The 22,812-nt window shown below is 36.4% G+C and overlaps 1 protein-coding gene across 3 annotated transcripts in view; it reads left to right on the top strand.

Moving 5' to 3' along the window:
- VPS8 (VPS8 subunit of CORVET complex) overlaps window positions 1-22,812 on the top strand; it is a 246,408-nt gene that overhangs the window by 22,036 nt on the left and 201,560 nt on the right. For all 3 annotated transcript variants that reach the window (XM_082693431.1, XM_082693433.1, XM_082693432.1), the window contains exons 5-13: window positions 1,588-1,681; window positions 5,270-5,302; window positions 6,264-6,318; window positions 14,059-14,183; window positions 16,336-16,422; window positions 18,776-18,843; window positions 20,296-20,449; window positions 20,559-20,618; window positions 21,847-21,954. In XM_082693431.1, coding sequence (XP_082549557.1) covers window positions 1,588-1,681; window positions 5,270-5,302; window positions 6,264-6,318; window positions 14,059-14,183; window positions 16,336-16,422; window positions 18,776-18,843; window positions 20,296-20,449; window positions 20,559-20,618; window positions 21,847-21,954 — 784 coding nt within the window. The remainder of the gene's footprint in view (window positions 1-1,587; window positions 1,682-5,269; window positions 5,303-6,263; window positions 6,319-14,058; window positions 14,184-16,335; window positions 16,423-18,775; window positions 18,844-20,295; window positions 20,450-20,558; window positions 20,619-21,846; window positions 21,955-22,812) is intronic.

The following is a 22,812-nucleotide window of genomic DNA, read 5'->3' on the forward strand; positions in this document are numbered from 1 at the left end:
TTTTTAAGTTGAGATTTTTCGCAAAAGTAGAAAATCTAAAATTTGTATGGAACCATGATAAGTGATTTTGACAATCTGGTCTCTACCTGCTTCGAAGATACAATGTCTTTTAATGAGTAAATCACAGGAATTACAAGTCCTAGCACAAGGTATCCAGTCAGTGATATTGTAATGGTGATGGAACAGAAAGGCTGGTAGCTGCCCTTAGGGGGAGCACTACATACTGTATGTACTTGTCAAATCACTAAGTTGTACACCTGAAACTAACATGTGTCAGTTGTACTCAAATTAAGAAAATATATATGGTGTCTGGTTTTTTTTTCTGTTTGTTTGCTTTTGCCTTCTTTAATGTCAGAACTGACATAAAAGCATAGCATCAGACTGGACCCTGCTTACCATTTTGACTTAATCTCTAAACACCCCCACACCCATCCTTGTGGTCGGTGCCTTTTGTGTACTTATATTCCCTTCACATAGACGTCTTTATGTTTCTGTTTGTGCCTTTTTGTTGCCTGCCACCCTCCTCATTATCCATCCAGGCCAGGTCAGACATCTCTTTTCTATAGCTGTCTCTGATAGCCCCCTAATAAATAGGATTAATCTCTTTATTTCATCTCTGTAGTGCTTTATCCGTTGTTCTTTTCTAACATTTATCTTTTAAGATAAAGTTACTTATGGGGCTCCTGGGTGGCTCAGGCAGTTAAGCATCTGCATTCAGCTCAGGTCATGATCCTGGAGTCCTAGAATCAAGCCCCGAGTGGCATCAGGCTCCCTGCTCAGTGGAGAGTCTGCTTTTCCCTCTGCCTCTGCCATTCCCCCTGCTCTTCTGCATTCTCTCTCCCTCTCTTGATAATTCTCTCTCTCAAATAAATAAAATCTTAAAAAAAAAAAAAAGATTAAGTTACTTATGAATCCCTCTATTTAGGCTGCGAGGTCCTTGAAACCAGGAACCTTGACTTCCTTATTTTTGTCTCCCCAGAGCATACTTTCAGTCACAGAGAGGAGGAGCTCAGTGTTTGGGAGAAAATTAAAACTTATTTTTTGTATGATGATGAGTTGGGTAAGTGAAAGGAGCATTTAGTAGGAGCAGCAGAGAAAGAATAATGAGTGGGGATTTTGAGGTGCTTGGTGGAAGAATGAGAAAGGGCAGTTAAAGACAGGAGGGCAAGAAAGGTGGGCAAGGGTAGAAGGTAGGTAGGGGTAAGGCAGACGTGCAGGGCATGATAGGCAGTCTTCTGGTGAGTAGTTGAATATCTTGCTATAGTTGAAGGTGGGTGAGGAGCAGTTCGAATCAGTGAAAAAGGAATGGTGGCTTTATTCATTTTCCTGCTTGTGCTTCTCTGAGGTTCAGGATGGGTTTAGTACAACATCTTCATGTAGGACCGTTGGAATCTTATACCCTTTTGCCAACAGAGCTAACAAATTACCGTCAGTGTTGTTTTCTACTTTTCTTATTTTTCTTATTTTTAATGTGTGTTTTGGACTTTCAAAGCTTTGAGACCCTGGTTTTTCAAAATTTTTTTTATGTTCTTAAACATTTTCTTTATTTTCTTCTTTTCTTTCTTTCTTTCTTTTTTTTTTTTTTAGGAAGAAGAAATTACCTGATTCTTTTTCACTCCATGGGTCAGTTATGCGACATTCACTTTTGAAGGGAATTTCTGCCCAGATAGTGTCTGCAGCTGTAAGTATTTTGTTCTCTTCCCCAGCTTTGTAACCTGCAATGGCATAATGAAGTAGGAATGAGCATAAAACAAAGCACAGCACTTCTCTTGGCCCAAGGCTTAAAAAAAGAAATAGAATCTGGCTTTCATGGGTTTTGTGTAATTGTTTTTGACTCATAAGACATGGCTACACATCTTGACGTAGAAATTAGTGCAGCCATGAAATAAAGGTCTGCTCAGAGTCTCTGGTGTGCCTAAATGAAATATGGCAGCAAGCCTAAAAGGCACACTATCTGCCTTTTCTTTAAATTCCTTTTCAGTTTAGTTGCCATCTTGTGTATTTGGTTGAGTTAGAGTGCTTGTTTTTTTTAGTCTTTTCATATGGAGAAATGATTGATCAGAATCTTTTACAACTGAGTGATTTTCTTGTAATTCACAAAACCCTTTTCATGTACCTTATTTTATTTACTCTTACGACTTTGAAAGTAAGGAAAGCCATATCCTGTTTTACAAATGAGAAGAGAGGCTCAGAGAGGTGATATATTAACTTGTCTTACATCATTGGGTTAGGAGATAGCAGAACAATTACTCAAAATTGGGGTTTCTGGCTCCAGCTGTCGTGCTGCTTTGTTGTGAAATGGAGGTGGTATTGGTGAATTTGGCCAGTGTGTAATGGCTGCAACAGAATGTCTGTGGTCTTCTTTGAAAATTTTTTTAGAGTACAGAATTGATGCAAAAATGTTTAATAGATCATTAAGACAATAGATGCTGATTCTGGTATGTTTTATCAAATTTTCCTTTGACCTCAAAACCTATTAATTCTATGCGGCCTTTTAGTTTTCTGAATTGGTTGTGTAGGTCCTATGTATAATAATGATGATGACAATGATGACATATTCATATCCCAGGAACCTTGACTTTTTTAATGTTTTCATGGAGTTTGATTGGTATTTTGCATATTCAGTTTGGACAGTTTTAATTTTCCAGAGGGTAAGAGCTTGATAAAGGAGTGGCATCACAACATCATAATCACATTGCAATTGTCACGTTTATCTGAGAAAGCTTTTGTTGTAGAAACCTAACCAACCAAAGTGAAAAAGGAAGAAAGTGTTCTCTGTGTATATCCTGGCCCAGCTCATATATCATGAAGTCAATTTAAATAGAGAGATAGTCAAGCCATGGAGGAAACCTGGGCAATTGTCCTTCCTCTTTTAGGTGGAGAGTAACTCAGATTTGCTAGAATGGGAACCACCTGTTGAGGATTACATTTCCATGACGTTTTCTGAATTTAATCCTTATGTAGGTGATGAAATTCATTCCTTTCAAGATCAAGATGAACCAGAACAGTCATTTGACCCACCTGTGCAGTTTTAAAAATATTTTGAATAATGGAGACTGAACTAAAACTCAGACACCGAACATTGATCAGATAAATCTGTTATTTAAAAGGGTTTCTTCTCCCTCTTGAAGAGGAGGGAAAAATTCTAATAAATACCAGAGTGTTTGCATTCTGTTCTTATTTCATTGCTATGGCTGAGCTCCTTTGGTCTGTTAAAATGAAACCTGCTTTTCCTGTGACAGTGCTCATACACTGCCTTCCTACTTTTGGATTACCAGCTCAATTTAAATTGTATGCACTTCTCTGATGGTTGGTTTATTAACATGTAAAGCTAGTTCTATTTTGGGGTATCTCTCTCCTAAATTGTTGTTCAATAATACCTTCAGCCATGTGGATAATGATGGTTATGTTATTAGGGTTGCCTGGGGCTTCGCTCATCACAGCTTTGCAGCCCATGCATGAAGAACACGTAGGAGAGATGAAACTTTTGGAGTTGTGAATGAAGTTCACAGCTCATTCACAGATGAAAGACCTATGACAGATGACTGTATTTTAAACTAATGCAAAATCATTTTAAAGGGTATTTGTTGCTTTGATGATCACTCAAGATAATAGCACAGTGTTCCAGAATATGTCCAACATATAAGAAGCTCCCAGCATGCTGATTAAAATGCAGATTCCTGGGTACCACCCAGACCTACTGAATTGGCATCTTTCCTAGTATAGCATAGGGATCTGCATTTTAACAGGTATCCTCAATGATTTTAATGTAGCCTGGCTCTCGAGAATCACTACTCAAAGATGTTGCAACACCAGTACTAAAATTCTGTTATCTCTAAAATGCTTTCCACATCTCTGGGTTTTTTTTTGTTTTGTTTTTATTTTTTATATTTTTAATTTAATTTTTGGGGGGTTTTGTTTGTTTTTAACTTTTTTTAAAATCTTTTATTTCTTTTCAATGGTGTATAAACCATGAATTCTGTTTTTAATTTTAAAGCAAGCTGACTTTCTGATTTCATTATTCAGATTACATTTCGAATTTACTTTATGTTCTTCATCTGCTCTCTCATCCTTTTTCCCTATCCAGGACACAGATCAATCATTCATTTGATTGCATGCATCTTAATTGTCAGGCATGTTAGGTGTACTTGACACACACATGTCCATACAAGGTTGGGTATATCCTGCTCTCCAGAACATTGAATGTAACAGTCTTGTCATTGTTCTTCCTTATATTCCTGTGCTCTGGAGTAATTTTCTTGAGTTAGCTCCCAGGAAGCTCCATAAAGTTGTATAAAATCAATTCTTCCTTCTGAGAGATTCTGATGACTAATTGACCACATTGGCAAGGACAGACAGAAAAGAAATATAGGAGTGAGATTAATTAAATGGCCTGGCTTGGGAACTGAAGCTGGGTTTGAGACGTAGTTCTGTCACTTCTTGAATAACCTTGGGCAAGTCAGTTATGTTCTTTAAAACGTGTTTTCTTAATCTAGAAAGTCAGAATAATACATGTCTTATCTGTCCCTTGCAGTTTGAGAAGCAAATAGTGTAATATATGTATGTGAAAGCTCTTTGCTACTACAGTGCTGATCATTGTGAGCTCTTATTATTTAAAGCTATAAAAGTATCACATAGATATCTTTACATTTATATGATACTTTACATTTAATGTGATCCTCAGGACAACTCATTGAGGTATGTAGGGCAGTATATGCTATTTCCTTTAACAGAGGAGGAAACTAATAACCAGAGGGTTAGGTCACTTTTCCAAGGTCATACGTTACTGTATAGAGTTAATTTTTTATTTTCTTACGCTTAAGACCTGACTGAATACATCCTACTTGGGTTTAATTGAGGGTTTATTGGATAATCTGCTGGGTAGGAAGCTTAGAGGAAGAATATTGTAGCGTGTTTCCCTTTTCTAAAATTTTCATGTACTGTTATCATTTTTAACCTGTAGTGCTTAGGGTTTATTCACATTATTGAAAATGGAACTTCTTTCCTCTCTTTTTCTTTGTTTTCGTTTATAATCAGTATCTTTCCTAAAGCATCTGTTACAGTTAGTAAAATAAAATAATCCACTCTCCTCTTTGTATTTTGTTGTTATATGCAACTTTTGTGGTTTCTCTTAGTTGGGGGCAAAAATGAAGGTTCCATCTCTTGTCTGGATTGATTTGGATTAAAGTATATGTAAAAAGAGGGGCTTACATCATTTTCTGTTTAAAAATGAGAATATCTTTTCAAATACTCTTTTAATTTTGCTTAGGACAAAGTGGATGCTGGCTTGCCTACAGCAATTGTAAGTACACTTTAATTCTTTAAAGGTAAGCTTTCAATTTGATTAGGTTTTCTTAGATTTATTTTTCTAATGTTCAAAGTTATTGCATAAATTATTATGATAATAAATTCGTAGGTTATTTACTGCCAGTAGTCAAGTTTAAAATTTTTCTATATTGAATGTTCTCTTCCTTTCTAGTGTATTATTATTCTTTAGGCTTTTGTTTGAGAAGCATATAATGGAATAATGATTAGCCTTTTCCAGGATTATTTATATGTGGTCCTCCCATGCCCAAGTAAACTTGCTTCTTCTGTGATTTGGCCTCCCTTTGGTTATAAGGGAGTGGAAAACAGCATTTGGTGAAATCACTTTGTGGTAAATAGTACATTTAATAGTTCTGAACTCCCTTGCCAAGCCTGCCAAATAGTAAATCTGTGGCGCGATTATAGAGAACTGGGGGATATTGAAAGCACACTAGTGCCTTCTTTTCTTGAATATTTCCAGCTGTGTCCTGTAGCTTTCTTATTAGTTAGTCAATTGGTGAGGAAGTGGGCTGAATTTTGAATATTTCTGGTGCCTTTTGGCTTCTATGAATAAACTGAAGGGCTTTCTCACCCCTTTCCCACACCTCATAGCTGGCTCTTGGTTGGGTAGCAAAGTGCCTCTTACTTTGTCTGGACCCCTGAAATTTTTTTTCTTTTTTAAATTGCTTTAGAGGAAGCTAAGTGGTGTGTTTTTGCCTATAATGTTGAACATATGATATTTTGATATTGTTATCCTTGGAGTAAATTTAGAGGGATTCCCAGAAATAAAACGTCCTGAGTTTCATTTCCGTTTTGCCTCCTAGATGAAATTCTCCTTATTTGTAATAGTTGGTATGTCATCTGGTGCCTAAAGGAAAGAAGACCAACAAATTCAACTTGGATTGTTTCAAGATCCTTGATGTGATATTTCAAAATGTAACCTTCCCTTTTGTTCTCAGGCAGTATCCAGTCTGATTGCTGTGGGTACATCTCATGGATTGGCTTTAATATTTGGTAAATTTTCTAAGTACTTTCCATACTGTAGATATTAAGTGTCCTTTTGGATTTTATATCTTTTAATAGTTTAATTGTAAACTCTGTTTTCTTGTTAAAAAAAAAATCAGAAAAGTTTGAAAAGTAGCAGTCAGCAGTTTATTCATTGTCAGAGCGTGAGCGTGGGCTTGTGCATGCCCACAAGCAGGGTGAGCTGCAGGCAGAGGAAGAAGCAGACCACCTGCTGAGCAAAGAGCCTGATTCAGGACTCCATTCCAGGACCCTGGGGTCATGAGTCCTGAGATCACGATCTGAGCTGAAGGCGGATGCTTAACGAATTGAACCACCCCTGCCCCAGTCAGTAGTTTTGTAGTTAAAATTAGTTGACCCAAGTTCATTTTGTTGCTCACTGCAAGTTTTTCTTCTTCATGAATTCTAAGTTATCATAATATATCTTTGACTCTGCAGACCTGGACAGAAAGAATATAAAGTTGAAAGGGACCTTGGGTTGTTCTCTTGTTTGCCTCAGTTTGTGGTGTTGGTGATTTTTTATTCTAAATCATATCCTAGCAGGTATTCTAAAAGATCTTCAGGAAAAGAGACTGACAGGCTTTCTCAGTAATTTTTCATAACTCAGACTGACAATAAGTTTTTTTCATTTACACTGTAAATCCTTCTAACCTGAAAAATTTCTAGCCCATAATCACATTCCTTTTTGATTGAGAAGAAAGCTTAACATTCATTTGTATAGTAGATGATAGTCTTAAGTATTTTCTCTTTTTTTCCCTACATGAGACCAACTGGCCCAAGTTTCCTTACTCTTTGCTTTACTTTTGAATTCAGTACTATGAGCAGAACATTATCTTCTGTTTTTTTTTTTTTTAAACAATCAGATAATATTTTTCTGTCATTTTTAATGTTCTGCATCTTCAATCTTTTGCATCTCTCTTAAATGGAATTCCCAATAACATTGTATTTTAGTATGGAATCTACAAGGTACTGTATGAGGATTATGTGGGAATATTTTAATACACAATACTACAGTACAATTTGATCTTTTTGACCTTGAATCATTATTTACCATATGAGTGAAGAACTGGTTATTTTCTCTTGTTTTTGAACAGTTTGAATTCTTCCTTATAAATGTGCTGAAAATCTTAACTATCATATGATTTTAATACCTAAACTTTTCAGAGGTGATTAAATAATAGAGTTTTATTTTTTGGGAGTGGGAAGTATGAACACAAAATATAATTCTCTTGAGAGAACTTTAGAATTGATTCTTTGAATAATAACTTTTTTCTTATTTCATAATGGATACGTGTTCATAGTAGAAAATTTCTATGAACAAAAGGTTGAAGATACAGTATGACAAACTACTTTCCAGGAATAATCCCTAACATTTCTGGGTGGCCCTCTAATCTTTTTGTACATGTGTGTATATATGTACACACCCAAAATGGAATCATAGTAATTTCTAACCAGCTTTTTCCTCATATTGAACATCTTTGCATGTAATTATATATTCATCTGTAACACCATTTTTTAAAAAAGATTTTATTTATTTATTTGACAGACAGAGATCACAAGTAGGCAGAGAGGCAGGCAGAGAGAGAGAGGAGAAAGCAGGCTCCCTGCCAAGCAGAGAGCCCGATGTAGGACTCAATCCCAGGATCCTGAGATCATGACCTGAGCCGAAGGCAGAGGCTCAACCCACTGAGCCACCCAGGCACCCTGTAACACCATTTTTAATGGCTACATAATATTCTTTTAAATGGACTCACCATAATTTACTTAACCATTTCCTACACAGAGACATTTGGGTTGTTTCTAGACAAACAGTATAGCAATGAACATCTTCGTAACTGCATTAAACAAACAGTACAGCAATGAACATCTTTGTAACTGCATTTTTGTGCACATGATTACTTCTTTAGAACAAATTCCCAAAGGTGAAATTTTTATTTTTATTTTTTCCAGGTTTCATAATTTAATTAATTAGGAACATTTTAAACACTTCTTATATAACCTAATTGCTTCCAGGAAGTTTTACCAGCCTGCTCTCCTATCAGGTGTAAGAATGCTTATTTTCCTGGGGAGGCATAATTGGTGTTAGATTGAAAGGATTTGGGGAAAGGATCTTAGAAGGACCTTTAGTTTAGTCTCCTTATTTTACATATGAGGTGACAGAACTAGAGAGATTAAGAGAGATACATAGAGCCAAGTTCAGAATCAAGAAATATTGAATCATAGATCAGTGCATTTTCACCATTCTCAGTAATTCTGTCCTCAGAGAAAAGGAGGCAGATTCCAAGATATATGAAGAAAAGAGGAACTAAGATGAGTGAGAATTGAGTATAATGTTTATGTTTCTTTCTCCACAGAATGCACATTGATTTTTTGTTCCCACTTACCAGTGTTCACTTTTCCTCAACTCCGTCCTCTTGAACATCCCTTCCTTAACAAAGGGTTATAAGAATATATCTCTTTATAATGTAGAGATACTGCAACAAATTAAATGAATACTTTAAAAATAAAAACCCAATAGAGGAGAAGAGTACATTGTCTTTTGCTACTGTCTTCTTAATTTCCTTGGCCCTGCCTCTTAATTTTTTTTAGGTCTCAACAGCTTTGTTGTAGATATGAAATGGTAATCTTTCATTACAGTCTCATGGAAAAGGAAGCATGCCAAAGTGAACATTTTGAGAAAGAATCATAATATTCTGGTTTTGCTTTGAGTTTTTAATCATGCAGTTAGTAACTTTTACTCAATATTTTTGTGGGAATCTGATTATTTGGACAGTGATTTTTAACAAATGGGTTAATATTTGCCATGACAGTAACAAATGGCAGAGTGATGCTATTATGAAGTGTCTATATTAGAAGTCTGGGTTAAATCTGATCTCATTTAAATATCTTTGTTGATCATAGGAAAAGTGTAGCAGGAAGAAGAATTGTACTTGTTTTAAGTAACATCAGGTTCTTTTTGGAATAGAGGCCTGGGTCATTAAAATGGTGATCATTGTAAGCTTCTTAAAGGTGATGTATGTTGCCTATTTTAATGGACTATAGGTACGTGGTATTTATTACATCTCCTGTTTTTATCCTATTACACAGGATCTCAAAATTCAAATCTTCATAAAGATGTGTCCCTTTTTTAAGGCCCCTAGTTTCCTTTTTTGGGGGTTATTAGTATACTTTAGTAGATTATCTTTTTGAAGTTGTTTTTGTTTCTATCAAACTTCTGGACTTGGGGCGCCTGGGTGGCTCAGTGGGTTGAAGCCTCTGCCTTCGGCTCAGGTCATGATCTCAGGGTCCTGGGATCGAGCCCCGCATCAGGCTTTGTGCTCAGTAGGGAGCCTGCTTCCCTTTCTCTCTGCCTGCCTCTTTGCCTACTGTGATCTCTATCAAATAAATAAATAAAATCTTTAAAAAACAAACAAACAAAAAAACCTTCTGGACTTGATTTACTTACTGTGCTGTATGATTTGGTATTATGCGTTTTCTCTTTCCCATAATCAATATATAATCACAAATTGGTTAATCACACTTAGTATCATTCCCAGAGATAACTAAAGGCTGTCACTTACATTTTTAAAATTTTACCTGTCTTTTTTCTGAACTTTTGAACTGATTTCTTGCTTTTCTCTTTCTTTTGATCTTTTCTCCATGGATTCAAAGGAAAAGGTATAGTAATTTTGGTTTGCATGAGTGACTGTTTTTTCTTTTGACCTTTTTAGTGTTGAAAGAGAATGCTGTCAGTTACAGTTGATGCCTTCTTATGAAATGCTTACTAAAAAAAAAAAAAGGCTAAGTGAAACTGGTTAAAGCAGGGAATGTTAAAAATTATAAATACATGCATACTTTCAGTGTTTTTGATTGTAAATATACAAATATTTTCTCCTTAATCTTTTGACACAGTCCAAAGCCTTTTCTTTGAGTTTGTATCTGCCAGTTAGAGGTTTTTTGGAATAAACTGCATCATTAATGAGTCACATAAAATTTGCACTTTTATTTTTTATTTTTTTAAAGATTACATTTATTTATTTGACAGAAATTGCAAGTAGGCAGAGAGAGAGGAGGAAGCAGGCTCCCTGCTGTGCAGAGAGCCCGATGCGGGGCTCGATCTCAGGACCCTGAGATCATGATCTTAGCTGAAGGCAGAGGCTTTAACTCACTGAGCCACCCAAGCGTCCCAAAATTTGCACTTTTAATTAAAAGAAAAAAAGAAGCTTAGGCACCTGTGAATCAATTGAGGAGGATGAAATTGTAGTTTCTTACCAAACAGCTCTTCAATCTTTGACAGTTATCTTGTCCACATCTTATTTCATGACAGGTTTTCAAAGAAAGACCTTTACCAAGTTTTTCATGAGCATTCATTTAGTTTTCATGGGAACAATAGCTCTTTATTTTTCACTCTATTCCATCAGTTCACCTACTGTTTAATTAAGTTTTTAAAGTCCAGTAACGTTACAGTGGCATGAGCAGGTTTAGAAATGAACACAGCTAGCTTGCTATAAGTGTTGGCATTCTAGATGACCGCCATTTAGCCATGGGAATTCACTGTGTCCTGGGCTTCTGTCAGTGAGCTTTACAGAGGAGATGAGGACTTGAATTCTGTGTGTTTATTAGGTAGAGGTCAGGTAAAGTGCTTCTACTGTTTTATGATCTTTAATGAAAAGTGTTTTCTACTACCTCTTTTCTTCTTTTGGTCTTAGAGAATATTTTAATATGCAAAGAGGGTAAAAAAAGAGTAGTATTGAAGAATGATGAATGCTGGCAATGGGAGAGCTCTATACACACGATTAAGTTTGATTTCTTCTAGGATCTAGTTATTTCCTTCTTTGAAGGTCTTTGGGAACTAGTTAAAACAAATTAGGGATGAAGAAGTAGAAGATTGGGTCAATTTTGGTATATGGAAAGAGCAGAAATTCTCTTGAAGTATGTTCAGATTTAGATTTTATGGCTATTACAGATTTATACATTACTTGTGGCTTTTCTTTCCTATTTAGCACATGATTTTTAAGCCCAGAATATGCTGAGATCTGCCCTAAGCAAAGTATACTTTGATAGATAGATGAATAAAAAAAATAGGTGTAATTCATTGCAGTGTTTGCAATAACTAGGGTTCAAGTTGTCTTAGTTGATAAGCTATTTATTATCATTAATAATAATTCCTTGCATTTTTGTAACATTTGATAGTTTTCACATTTTTCATAGGCATTTTCTTACTTAAGCTCTGTGCCAACTCTGTGAAGTTTATATGAAAACTGATAGTCTCATTTCATATTTCTTGCCTAGGGTTATTTGCTTTATAAGGACCTACTCCAATTTTTTTTTAAACTAAGTTGACAATGCCAACCACATGTGATTTTATGTGACTCTGTAAATGGAATTAGATGTACTGCTAATTTGATGGTTTCTCCCAACAATAGATAAAGCAGACTTCAAGTGTAGGGGAAAACAAGAATTTTTCCTTAAATATTAAGGCATTCAAGAGCCCTTTGGAGGAGTGCAGTATGGAGAGCTCTGATCTTTTTTTTTTTTTTTTTTTAACCTCTTGCTTCTATTCAGGTCCTTCTGTTCTTTCCATATAACTTTATAATTCAAGTGTTTGGAAGAGGTTTATTTTTACCAAATGCCCTTTTCCAGAAGTGTCCAGAATAATCTGGGATATGGAATGTTTAGTTACCCCAGCAGAAGAAGCCTCTCTCATAAGATTCTGGTTTCTTCTTTACACAGAAACTCTGCATTTTCTGAATTTAGTCTAAATTGCATGATGGCAGGTTTGTTACTACAGTACCATAAACATAGAATGTAAATAGAATGTAAAAAGACAGCAGTAAGAATTGACAAATATCTTTGTGAAGTTAAAACCAGAGTATATTTTATACACTGTCCCAACACCTCTCTGCCATGCTTACCATATAAAGGGACATTTTAAAGATAACAAATACATTGTAAAAATGAAGGGGAAAAGTTCAGAGTGTTTTTATTAACACAGTCCCAAGGGATGTAAACCTCATACGTATTTCAGGAATGACCAAGCTTGATAATTGGGTCCCCCGTGTTGCAGCTAGTTTTTAGTACACAGGGCCCATAGGAAAGCAGAATCCTGTTTGGGTTTTTAATCTATAAGTTTTTCTTCCTCTCTTTATTTCCTCCCTTAATCTTACTTACCCTTATTCTTTATCATATTCCCTCATTCTCCTATTCTTACTCTCCTTCAGTTATAAGAATACTTAAAAATGCAAAGTCTGAACTCTGTTAGATCTGAAAGCAGTAGTGAGTGTCCATAAGTATGGGTGGATCAGAGCTGTGTACAGTTTGGATCTCAAAGCACAGATTACAAAAGATCCCAGCAGGTGCTATTCATACACTGTTCTGTGCCTGGAAGGCAAGCGGCCCAGATTCACAGGGCTTCTTTGTGAGGCTGATGTGGAATTTCTGTCCTTGACCTCTTAACTTACTTTCATTCCATCTGTTGCCTCCATATATGACCTAAGGTAGTGGGGTGTGTGTGTGTGTGTGTGTATACCGAACGTTGTTGCCTAAAGACCGTTTATGAACACAGAAAAATATTCTTAGAAATATTCCCTTTGGATGGGCAAAAAGTTCTACATAGTATTATTCCCTAGATCTGAGAATGAATGTCTTAAGTTCTTTCTGATAACTAGATTTACCCTTCTAGATTTACCCTTATACTATACGTTAACTAACTAGAAGCAAATGAGGAAGCTATTCAGATGATTGTCAGATGCCTCCTGGGTGCAAGGCACCAGGCTTGGTACTTCGGGAGTGTTAGTTCACTTATGATCTTAGCCCTTAGAAAGGACTATTAGTGGAAGTAAGACATACCTACCACCAAAGAATAGCGTGTGAGTAGCTAAGGGAAGCACAAACAATTGCTGGGTAAGTTCAGAGAACTCCAGATTGTGCAGATATGGTGACTTTCTTTCCCCCTAAACAGTTAATTTTTGTAGGCATGCCTTCGTATACTTGAATTTTTTATTTCATTGTTTTTAAGTGGATACAATAATGAACTGTACACAAAATAAGCATTTCCTAGGAGAAGCCTTAGAGGAATTTCTTTTAATTATTAGATAATAAGTTTTAATAAATATTTGAATGTCTCCTAGAGAAAACCGGAATTGATTAAGGCAAGATCCTTACCCTTAAATAACTTAATCTAGTAGAGATTTGAACTGTTTGCTTTTAGCATATCAAATGTTGACGATTGAAAATAATTTTCTTAAGTAGTTTAAATATTTACTCTGTAATTTTGTTTGCACTGTTAATTTGCCTAGGAAACCTTTTCTTTGTGGATAATATAAATGTAAATTCAGCCAAATTCTTAATTAATAAATTTTGGTTTTTGAAATTTTAAAGCTGCTTTAAAAAGTGATATTCTCTGTTACCTTACATACAGAAAACAGCAAGAAATACAGGTTTAGAATGAGACAGATGAAAGATCATTGATTTGTTCGAAGAGATAAATATTATTTATGGATTTTTTTTACTTATTAACAGCTTCTATATTATGCTTCCTTGTAGATCTTGGTTTTTTTCTTCATCCTTAGTATATAATTCAGTGCCCCGCATCTACTACATGCTCAATAAATACATATGAATATAACTTCATCCTTTGATTCTTTTGATTTTTGCTACCTCCCTAGTCTTTGAAAACAAGCTGATACTAAATACATATTTTTCCACTCCTTTCATTTCTTCCACCTGATTTGACAAATTCGCTTTCTTTAGATCAGAATCAAGCTTTGAGACTCTGTCTGGGTAGTACTAGTGTTGGAGGTCAGTATGGAGCCATCTCTGCCCTCAGTATCAACAATGACTGCTCAAGACTTCTCTGTGGCTTTGCTAAAGGACAGGTAAATGTGAACTTTATTTTATCCATAAGACAACGTTAAAATTAATTTTAAAAAGCCTAGTATCTCTCTACTATCTGACACCTGTCAAATGGCTAAAATTAACAACACAAGAAACCACAGATGTGGTGAGGATGTGGAGAAAGGCAAATCCTCTTACATGTTGGTGGGAATGCAGTCTCGTGTAGACACTCTGGAAAACAGGATGGAGGTTCCTCAAAAAGTTAAAAATAGAACTGTGCTATGATCTAGCAATTGCAATAGTAGGTTTTTATGCAAAGGACACAAAAATACTGATTCGAAGGGGTTGATGTGCCCCAATGTTTATAGTAGCATTATTATTATTTTTTTAAAGATTTTACTTTATTTATTTGACTGAGAGAGCGAGCGCAAGCAGGCAGAGAAGCAGGCAGAGATAGAAGGGAAACAGGCTCCCTGCTGAGCAGAGAGCCCGATGCAGGGCTCCATCCCAGGACCCTGAGATCATGACCTGAGCTGAAGGCAGAGGCTTAACCCGCTGAGCCACCCAGGTGCCCTATAGCAGCATTATTAACAATAGCCAAACAATGGAGATAGCCCAAATGTCCACTGATTGATGAATGGTTAAAGAAGATGTGAGTTAAAGAAGAAGATTTATACACACACACACACACACACACGCACAGAGGAATATTACTCAACCATCAGAAAGTGTGAAATCTTGCCATTTGCAACTACATCGATGGAGCTACAGTGTATTCTAAGTGAAATAAGTCAGAAAGACAAATACAATCTGATTTCATTCATATGTGGAATTTAAGAAACAAAACATGAACATATGGGAAGGGGAAAAAGGGAAACAAACCATAAGAGACCATTTTTGAAAATATTTTATTTATTAGCACATGAGCAGGGAGGAACGGGGGAGAGGGATAAGCAGACTCTGTGATGAGCACGGGGCCTGATGGGGGGCTTGATCCCATGACCCCAAGATCATGATCTGAGCCTAACCCAAGAGTCAGACACCCAATCGAATAAGCCACCGAGGCACCCTTAAGAGACTCTTAACAATAGAGAACAAACTGAGGGCTACTGGAGGGGAGGTGGGTGGGGGATGGGCTAAATGGATGGTTGGTATTAAGGAGGGCACTTGTTATGATGAGCACTGGGTGTTAACATGTAAGTGACGAATCTTTGAATACTATTCCTGAAACCTGTATTATACTATATGTTAACTAATTAGAATTTAAATAGAAATCTGGAGGAAAAAAATGGAAGTGGGATAACACTGGAGATAGGAGAAAAGCATGGGTGGGACAGATGAGGGCACTAGGTATGTAGTAAGCAATTGTTTAGGTGAAATGCAAACGCAGCTATTACAGTCCATTTGTTGATAATTTGGGAATTCACTGCATTGAGTTCTGTACATGAGTATCTGGATATGAAAATAAACTTGCATTAAATTTACCCAGTTTGATTAATTAAAAAATATTTCTAGATCAGTATCTCAAAGACCAAAAATTGTAGTGACATGTCTATAGAGCTAACCTGAGATTGCTCGGTCTTTTATTCAGTTTTTAATAATTGTTATCAACTGAGCCAGAATTTGTGATTTTTAATATCTTAATTTATGAGTCTAGGTAAATAAATAGCTTTTATAAACCGACCAGGCTATTATATCAAAATTTAATTCCTTATAGTAGCATAGGTAATTGTTGCTGCTTTTTGAATATACTATATTCTGCTTTCCCTATTCTCATTACTGTGTTCCTGGATAACTCTTAGAATTACTTTCTACTTCTGAAACTGGCAATAAGTTTTGGCTTTTCTCATGTGACTTATACATCACTAGTTGGTTTGGCAGTGAGCCTTTCTTATAATTTTTACCATTGATAAAGAGATTGGCTCATTGAAGAAATTGTTTACTTCTTGGTATAAGAACAATGTTTAAAATCCAAAGGGAAAAGTAGGTTGGGCAGGATGAAGGGAAGATGAAGAAGATGGGATAAAGGCCCTATGCTTTAATGAAGCTGCGACCTTTGGTTATGCTTCAACTTCATAGTTTTTTGCCTGCAATGTTTATAGACTAGGGATGGATTATCTCTCCACAAGGCAGGATACTTAAGTCCAAAAAAGAGCAATAGTTTGGTGTTTGAAGCATTGAGTTGTCTTCTAGATCACAATGTGGGATTTGGCCAGTGGAAAACTTCTACGATCAATAACAGATGCTCATCCTCCAGGAACAGCAATATTGCATATTAAGGTAATACTTGGGTTTTTTTCCTTGTCTAATACTTTTTATTATGTTTGTGTGTGCATTTTTAAGCACATTTCATTAAAAACAGAATCCTTGAAACTGAAGTTTTCTTTGGCCCCATCGGGTGCTTTGCAGGTTAGAACTGGAGATGGGCTGGGTACCTTGGTAATATTCAGCTGCACGTTGGGTTAACATCTAATAGAACAGCAGAAAGAGTAAACCCATGTGGTTCTAGACCAGAGGTTGGCAGCAGTATCCTGCTGGAAAAATCATACGGAGATTTAAAAAGGCCTTTTTACCTTTTGTTTAGTCCACCGACATTGCTCTGTCACACTTTGTTGGGAGTTTCCTGAGATTCAAGACACCAGCTGTGAAAGCACCGAGGTTTGCACTATGTTTAGAAACAGAGCTGTTGGTTTATTTTCTTTCAGGCCTCTAAGGGAAAAGCATTACGATTTGAGTCTTGGCATTCTCTGTACAGGTCTGAGAAAAATAAGCCAGCTTAGGTAACAGATTTCATTTATAAATACAATGTGAACTTTGGTTTTTGTATGCTGTCAGGCCCATGTTCAGAAGCATAAAAGGTAAAGGACTGTAACTAGGGAAGTCTAAAATCAGATCTTGTAGATTTTAATCATGTACACATTTGGTTGCTTAGCCATGCAGACCTCTCTTATCCATACATATGCTTTTTAAAGTCTGTAAGCATCTGGAGTTTATGTGCCTGCATCTAGGTTAGTTACATAAAAGTCTTTTGTGACAAAGCAGCACTGAAGCATTTAGTAACACTGAAAGCAACCAAGACAAGGAGAAATAGACTTTTCCCTGTTTCTGAACATCATGGCAGTTTTTCTTGACCTCTTTTCCTATGGCATGTCACAGTTGTTTGTGTTTATGTCTTCTCTCCTTTAATAGATGAGGGTTTTTGAAACCCGAATCTGTTTCGCATTTATTTTTGGATTACGCATGGTAGCTGCTCAATAAATGTTTGGCTGAAGGGATAACTAATTGGTTTTGTAAAAGGACAGTTCATTTATAGAAAAAGGCAAAATCCTTGAGAGAAACAGGAAACAGAAGATACAAAGGCAGAGAGGACAGAGAAGAACGCAGCTGAGGTTAAAAGCATGGAAATGGTAGCCATTGTGTTGCTTGGGATTGGTGATAAAGCCCTCGCAGTGCAGGTGCTGTGACGTTGGAGTAAGAGGTAGCAAGTGATATATATATGATTGAATACTCCAGAGTCTTGGATTGACAACAGCCACTTGCTCTTTAATACTCTTATTCATTGTTCTCCAAATTTAACCCTATATCCCAGCAATAACAACTTGGGCTTACATCCTTAATACGTGTGTATATATGTATGTATGTGTATGTATTTATTTATTTAAAAAATACTATAAATGTAGTACTGTACTAATATTTAAGTACATTCCAAAACACAAAGATAAGTAGAAAGTTAATAAATAAAAATGCAAGTTCAGTTGATTTTCCTACATTCAGGTATATACTTCCCCGCTCTGGCAGTTGGTCCATGAGGCCTTGAGAACGGAGGTGTGGGTCTTCTTTGTTGTGCCTGTGTGTGGGAAGAATAATTTTACAGTAGTCTCCAGAAGAATTATTTAACAGTAGTCAGCTGTACCTCAGCTGTCCCAGAGAGAACAAAGACATGCCATTTAGGATGGCTCACCAGTCTTTGGGGTTAGGGAAACCGGTCACTCTAACTGACTCAAGTTACTCAGTTTTGTATACCTCATAAGCCCTTAGGACCATCGGTCACTGTGACTGTTATTTGGAGTTTTCAAGAGTAGGTAATAAGTGAAGTATACTCTGTCAATTAAGATCAGGGGGCAGCACATGTTTGGAATCGTTCCATAAAAAGCATTTAAACTATTTTAAATATAGTGCACTGATTCTTCAGTTAGGCAGAAAATGTATTCAAGTTTATTTCCCAAAGATAGCAAATATCTTTTACTATGCCTTTGTTCTTGAAAACTAGGCAACTGCAAATGTATCTAGTAGGCCCTATTCAGTTTACTAGCAGCTTAGAAAAAGTTACTGTTAAGAACCCAAGTGGAACTTTAGGGCTTTTTATGAGATATAGTTTGTATTTCTCTTTGATCCTGATGAAAGGTGGGTTTGCTTTTTAAAGTCTCAGGCTTTTAAAGATATTGAGCCATTTTTATTCTGAATATGGGTAAGTTTGTATATTTAGAATGATGTACTAAATCTAGGTGATTTCAAATGCTATTAAATGTGGTTTTTTTTTTTAATATTTTTAAGACATTATGATTTTTTCCCTTTTTAATACTTGACTGATTGTTGAAACATCTCTAAGAAAGTGAATTTCTTCTCTGTTCAGTTTACAGATGATCCAACTCTTGCAATTTGCAATGACAGCGGAGGCTCTGTTTTTGAACTGACATTTAAGTAAGAGACTAAAGGACATTTGTTGACAAATGAAATGAAAAGACTAGCTGTGGTTTAATGACTTGATGTTGAACATGAAGCAGTCTGGAAAACCCATGTGATTAAAAATAGGTGATGGCTGTATATTATGACTTGGAGAGGCTTATAGAACATTTGGAGATCCAGGCCTGGCCACCCAGAATTCTTTCTCAGTAGGTCTGAGTTGGAATTCTGAACTCCTGCTCCCCAGGGAATTCATACAAGGTGTCGGTCTTGGGAACCATGATTCTGGAGTGTGTCACTAATTTCAGTTTAGGCCCCAGGCCCAGTTGATTATAACCCTAACGGTGTAGAAAGGTTTTTATTGCCTAGGAATTGCCCCGTTTCTCTATAAGAACAAAGACTGTCTAGTGTCTAGATACATGGGTGGATATTTATAAAGGAGAGGTTTTTTGTTGTTTTTGTTTTTAGCAATTTGAACATAAAATTCAATGCACATTGTGTTTCCATAAGTTCTCAAAGTCAAGACTGTGTTTCTTATATTTCTCATACTTTCTCACATTGCTAAGCCCAAAGTAATTGCTTACAAATTACTATTCTGCTAATGTTTAGTGAGCATCTCTTATGTGTAGGCATTGTCCTAGGCATCAGACTTGGAGCTGTGAACCAAAGTACTACTCTAGTAGAACTTATAGGGGCACCTGTGTGGCTCAGTCATTAAGCATCTGCCTTCAGCTTGGGTCATGCATGATCCCAGGGTCCTGGGATTGAGCCGCTAATCAGACTTTCTCAGAAGGAAGCCTGCTTCTCCCTCTCCCACTCCCCCTGCTTTTATTCCTTCTCTTGCTCTATCTCTTTCTGTCAAATAAATAAAATCTTAAAAAAAAAAAGAATTCTCATTGGGGTGGGGGTAGGGACACAGTACTAAACAATACATAAATGAGATAACTTCAGATAGTTACAAGTGCTTTGAAGAAAATAAGACCAGTCAGCTTGCTGGAGTGCGCTTGAGGATAATTCAGGAAGGTGACATGTGAGCAAAGACCTGAGTGATAATCTGGTCAACAAATGCAAAGGTCTAGAAGTGTTCTAGGTGGAGGGATGTTCAAGCACAAAGGTGTTGAAGTGGGCACAGGTTTGGTTTGTTGGAGCATCGGAAAGAAGGCAGTTGTGGCTGGAGTGTGACTTTGATAGTAGTGGGAAAAGAGTGAAGGCAGGAGTCAAATCATATAGGACCTTTGAACACATGGTAAGGAGTTTGGATTTTATTTTATGTATAGTGGCAAGCCATTGGAGTGTTTTTAGGAGAAGAGTGATAAATCTGACATTACAAAGAACCTACTGATGTCCTATGGAGTTGGATTATTGAGGCAAGAATAGGAGTTAGGAGGCTATTGTAGTGGTCCATGCCAGAGATGGTAGTGCCTTGAATTATTACTAAATCAATTCTGAATTTTTTGGTTACCTTTGCAGGAGAGTGATGGGAGTGAGAACATGTGAGTCTAGGTGTCTATTCAGTGGTTCCAAGGGTGAAGTTTGCTGTATTGAGCCTCTCCATTCGAAGCCTGAGTTGAAAGATCATCCCATCACACAGTTTTCCTTATTGGCCATGGCATCCTTAACAAAGGTTGGTTGGTATATTTAGAAGGTGAAACTCCTCTAACTTTTAGAGGCTTTGAATACCAAAAATTTGAAAATTACAGGGTAAACATTAAAAATACATTTTTCTTCTAAAGATACTGGTCATTGGATTGAAACCATCTTTGAAAGTGTGGATGACTTTTCCCTATGGACGGGTGAGTAAACCTCTCCATCTTACTGGCAAAAAGACCATGTCAGAAGTGGGGAAATAACTTGAAAGTGGCAAATTCTGTGAGATTGTCAGAAAACGAGGTAGAATGGAAGTCAGTGCTCCAAAGATCATCGTCTGGAGTTACCTTGATGTGACCAAAGCAGTATAAACTGGTGACTAGAGAGGTACAGATCACAGGGTCTGTACTTCTTTACTTTTATTGTTTTAATTTGTTTAAGTTTATGAGAGAACAACTGTAGTATTTTACTTTGTACATACATACTTTGTACATAGATGCTACTTCTGAACATCTATGACGCATACCCCAGTTTCCCTTTCTTTTGCTGCTTGGTTGTTTTCAGAGAGTTGTGATCTTCTAGTGTATATGTGAGGAGAGGTATTGATGGGATGAGATGGAGAATTTTGGTACAGAGCCAAGACTAATTGAGAGCACAGCCCCTGTGCTGAGCGAGACCACTCTTCTGTTTGTTGTTTGGTATTCCATTATGTCCGGGCCTCCAGGGAAACAGATCTGCCCTTTCAGAGAGCATGGCTAGCTTAGATTGCCATTAGTGTTTTTAGGTTAGCTTCACTGGTTAACTGAGGTTTATCATGGTGGTGTATGTTGGCATCTTTTTGTATGTTTTTACTACTATTTTTTTCCAATACTAATGTTATCAAATAGAGAAGTAGAATTTTACATCGAACATTTGTATACCTACTATCTAAATTCTATGAATAACAGTTTATTGTACTTTATTAAATATGTCTTTGTCCATCCACCCATCAAATTGTTATTTTAAATGTATTTTCAATAAATTGCAAAAGTTAATACTCATTTGCCTAAATACTCAGCATGCATTACATTTAGAGTTCAATATTTGTTTCTCCTTCAGTGTAGAATTTACTTACAGTGAACTGCACAGATCTTGGTCATACATTTGCTGAACTTTAAAGTGTATATACTTTATAACCGAAACCTCTATCAAGATACAGAACATTAGCATCAACCCAGAATGTTCCCTCTTGATACTGCCCAGTCAGTCCCTGCTTCACTGCAATTTTAATGAGAAATTAGGAGAAGTTTTATCAAGGAACACTAGTCAGATGCTCTTTTTAATTGGTTTCCCTTTTGTCCTACTGTCTGTTAACTATGTTGATATATATATATTATATATATATGATAGATATATATATAATATATAAATATTTTTGGCCTTTTACTCACTTAGATGGATCCTTCCAGTGTTCCATTGCTGGCCTGGCACTTTGTGGCAGTACATAATTATGTGAATCCCATGCTTGCCTTCTGCAGAGGAGATGTTGTTCATTTTCTGTTGGTAAGTCCTGATATGATGCTAGATCTGTTATAAAGTCCTTTATCATAATATTTTCTTCCTGATTCATCAGTGATTTAATATTATGTCAAAAAATATGCTATTATAATTCTTTGGAGAGAGAGTGATCATTTAATTTTAATTTTAGGCTTTAATGATTAACATGGAAAACAATGGATCACCTCAGCTCCATGCCCCTCCATGTATTTCTCAGTTCATCTCCTTTGACTAACAAATGATTAATGGTTTGTGTGTGTAAATATGCGATTGTACCTATGTACCTTTGGCCTATGGACCAAATCTGGCCAGCTGCTTGTTTTATAAATGAAGTTTTCTTGGAACACAGTCATGGCCATTTGATTATATATGATTTGTGGCTGCTTTCATGCTACAGTGGCAGAATTGAGTAGTTGTGACCGAGACTGTATTATCCACAGAATGTAGAATATTTGTTGTTTGTCCTTTTACAAAAAAAGTTTACTGACCCCTGATCAAGATTATATAATTGGCCTAGTCTAGGTAATGAGGAGCTACAGATTCCTCGTAACTCAAGAGATAAAGATGTGATTAAAATGGTATTTTAGGAAGACCGGTATAGAAGTAGCAGGAAAAATAGATTATAGGTGATAGCAGGGGAAATGGAGGGTTTTGCTCTTGTGCCAAAGCAGGTATGAGGTCTTCAGACAAGGAGGCTTGGTTTCAGTGAGAGTGAGGGATGACATTTTGAAGGAAGGACAAGGCTTCTCACTGGATCTGGGAACTAAAGCATATGAATGAATCTTTTCTGACTGTACTTTAGAGGCATGAGCTATTTATTTGAAGGGCCAGGGTTACAGAGGATTTGAATATGTTGCATTAGAA

This window comes from Mustela nivalis (assembly GCF_964662115.1).
Source record: "Mustela nivalis genome assembly, chromosome: 1".
NCBI lineage: Eukaryota > Metazoa > Chordata > Mammalia > Carnivora > Mustelidae > Mustela > Mustela nivalis.